General features: G+C 36.6%; 1 protein-coding gene across 1 annotated transcript in view; it reads right to left on the bottom strand.

Annotated features, from left to right (window-relative positions):
- KIDINS220 (kinase D-interacting substrate, 220kDa) overlaps positions 1 to 3,648 on the bottom strand; it is a 79,736-nt gene that overhangs the window by 17,999 nt on the left and 58,089 nt on the right. Inside the window, exon 23 of the mRNA XM_009332499.1 lies at positions 2,941 to 3,167. Coding sequence (XP_009330774.1) covers positions 2,941 to 3,167 — 227 coding nt within the window. The remainder of the gene's footprint in view (positions 1 to 2,940; positions 3,168 to 3,648) is intronic.

The following is a 3,648-nucleotide window of genomic DNA, read 5'->3' as shown; positions in this document are numbered from 1 at the left end:
CCCGATTACCACAAAAAGTTCATATGCTCTTCCAACATACGAAGTGACATGATATGCACTGTAACCATTAATCTAAACATGGAAGTTTCTTTCGTTTTGTTTTAAATAGGTAGGAGAACCAATACCTAGCCTTTGCCTTACATTTATCGGTTAGTATAGGATCACTCAGAAAATTCACTGATTTAAAACTATTTCACTGTCATAAGGCACAGATTCTATGGTATTTTCTGGAAATGAAACCCTCTTCAAAAAAAGTTCATGTTATTTCTAGAAATAATTAAATGCGTCAGTTTTCCATTAACAGCTTAAACCACGTGGAAAACCCCCAAGCATGAAATGCTTAATGATCATAGCGCATTCAAGTGCCTAGCTCTCACTGCAAAGACTATCCTCTGAAACACGAGTGAGCACCTGTTTGTTGGTTGCAAGTCATCAAACTACAAAGCAATGAAAAAAATTTGCCCAATAAGGCAATTAGCCCACAATTCTTCCATAATTTCTAATTATGCCTTGAGCCCACTTTAGCTACTCCACTGCTTCCCAACCGTGGGATTAATTCTCCATTATAAGCTTGAACTCTATAGACTCAATCTTCATTTGAAGTATCATAATACAGATATCGTGAAAACATGAGATCAATATAAATACATGTTGGGCATAAACCAGAGCAGAGCTGTTCTCCAAGTTTGCAGACAGCCTATAAAGCATGTGTGGTGGTTATTATTTTTCCAAGATATCAAAGAATTTGCTCCTCTTCTGCAAAAAAAAGTCTTCACATACCATTATTTCTAGTTCCCACCCAGGAAATCCCAATTAGACTTGCCTACTGCTCTGACCTTCCCCATAAGAAACATCATCTCCACAATGATCCATGATAGCAGTGATTTTGAGAAGCTGAACTTGAATCCAACTTGTAGCCAGGCCATTAGACAGTGATAAAATGTACACATCCAGCATAGTCCTACACTGAGAGCCAAAGCACCAAGTTGAAGAGCTGCTAAATGGGATTATAATCTTTCCTTTACAGCTATACAGAGGGAGAATGGGGTTTTAAGCCAAAAATGAATATATTTTGTCACTGGAAGTTCAAGGTCCATAACATAGAGGCATCTAAAGAAGAAAGCAGAAACATACATAATAAAAAAATTGTATTTCCTAAAAATAAAGTGTTTTTTCCCCCCAACAGCTTAAAGGCTTTTTTCTTAAGCACAAATGAATGCTTAAAGACAACAGGACAGGAACGATTTACTGGTCAGAATAAGACATCTATCCCCAGAACTTAGGGCATTTTTGCATAAAATTCAGGCTTTTCCACAGAAGCATTTGAATCCGTTGTGTTGTGTCATATAGGTATCCAAGACCTCTCTCAGAAACTTCTACTGGGGAGAGCCTATTCTTCAGTTGCTGTTCTTTTTTTAAACACCATTCTTACAAAAACCTGAGAAGTGAAATATGATTGAAAATGCTGAAGGAACCAGCCTTTCAGTCTAAATTTTCTACTGTTATAAGGTTCTCATCACTTATCTCAGTATGTGGTGTTCATGACAGTACCATTATGACTCCAAAGTAATGAATACAGCTCTTTGTCAATATTTGAAAGTGTGAAACACTAAAAACAATTATACCTTAGAAGGGCAGTATAAAATTCCAGAGACAAAGGCCAAAACAGAATTATTTTAGTCTTCAGTAGGCAAAAAAGTAAGCATGCTTATAAGCCTGTGTATGCACTTAATACAAACGAACAAATAAACTTATTGTAAGAACAGCTTATGACTCACCAGTAATTGCTTTTGTAATGCTTATTAGAGCCAAAAAACCATCCAAGTTTCAACTGTGTATCACCCCATACTTTAAACCTTGTCATGTACAGTAACACAGATGCAAAAACAGGGCTTCCAATTAAACACCTACTTTAACAAAGCTGAACTAGTATCAGCACAGAAATTCACGTGACAAGCATTTATCAGTGTTGGACTACTGCAAAGTATATGTCATTTTAAGTTATTTTCAACAAAACAGTATATTGTCACTGTATTGAGGGTATGTAAGAATAATTTTAGAACAGGTAACTTAAAAAGTTCTGTGCTGCATGTGCTCTTTTGTGCCTTGGTTAACAAACACTGATTTAGCAATAACTCAATTTTCTTTCCAGCTTATTAGCTTAAAAATTTACCTACAGTCAAATCTACTTAAAGTTGAAGCTATTTCCTGTATACAGAAGCAAGCTATGACTTCTATCAGCTTTCTACTTTTTTTTTCCTGGTAGTACTGCAGAAAAAAAAAGTAAAAAATCAAGTTTAAAAATACTTAATATATTCCACAAAAATAGAAAGTTTAGACTTGATCCAACTATACAGTAAAGTACTTAATTCAATTTTCAAGTGAGCCATGCCCAGGACTATGTTTTCTGAGGCCCACAAATAGCTCAAAAATGTATGTTTTATGCAATTTATGTTAATTCCTTTAAACTAGAGCAACACTGGTATAGGGAAAAGATCCCAGAATAACTTTAAAGAGACAAAAGGGAAGACAGACGTACATTCTTGTGATACAGCTCCCCACCTGAGTTTCTGTATGCTTTAACCAAAGTCACCAAGAAAAAGCCAGGATCCCTTCCAATATCTGTGAGCAAGTACGTGAATGATGGAGCACAATTTACCCCACAAACATAACACCCCCCCCCTGCAATATCCTACAAGTGAGCAGTGTCTCAAAATGATTTGACCTTTTTTCCCCTTGTGTAATTTGTTTTTCTGATGCACTTTACCACATTTCTCCCCCAGACTACAGTGACTGAACATTACTGTGAAATTTACCAACTTTTGGACTTTTCTCCATTCCTAAATAAAACTTGCATGGGTCTTTTAATATTTTATAGATGACATCTGCAATATTACCAGATTAAACCAGAAGAATGTTAATTGGTTCTCGATAATTTACCCGATTGTAAAATGGATGCTGAGGTCCTGTCATACCACTATAGTAACTGCTATGAGGTTGCGGTGATAAAACTCCGCTATTGAAAGGTCCATTGAAAGAGGTTGTAGAAGAGCAAGCTGATGAAGGCTGACTGAACAGAGATGTTGCTCTAGCAGGTGCCTCATGTAAAGGCAATGTGGGATAAGGAAGTCCTCCAATATTCATTTGATCTCTCGCAGCACGAACATCTGAAAAATAAAAAGGTAAAAAAGAATGAGATTTTGCTTGAAATATTTGAAAAAGTTTTGATTTGTTTGCCAATTCATTACAGTACATTTTTGTGTATTTAACTCAAATCAGAACTCATCAAGTAGAACGTCAAATGTCACTTCCAGATGCATTCGGCTGATTTCTCTTGAGGCTCACATATACACAGGAGTCTTTTGGAGAGTTAGGACAATTTATTGCATAAATTTACGTAGCATATTCAATGCCTCTAAACATTCTCTCTCAGAGAGAACAAGTTACAAATCCCAACCCAAATGGGAAGAAATCATAGAATCATAGAATCATTAAGGTTGGAAAAGACCTCTAAGATCATCGAGCCCAACCGTCAACCCAACACCACCATGCCCACTAAACCATGTCCCTGAGCGCCGCATCTACATGTCTTTTAAATATTTCCAGGGATGGGGACTCAACCACTTCCCTGGGCAGCCTCTTCCAATG

This window comes from Pygoscelis adeliae, unplaced genomic scaffold, assembly GCF_000699105.1.
Source record: "Pygoscelis adeliae isolate BGI_AS28 unplaced genomic scaffold, ASM69910v1 Scaffold168, whole genome shotgun sequence".
Classification (NCBI taxonomy): Eukaryota; Metazoa; Chordata; class Aves; order Sphenisciformes; family Spheniscidae; genus Pygoscelis; species Pygoscelis adeliae.
The sequence above is the reverse complement of the archived record's forward strand: the minus strand, read 5'-3'. Positions and strand labels throughout refer to the sequence as shown.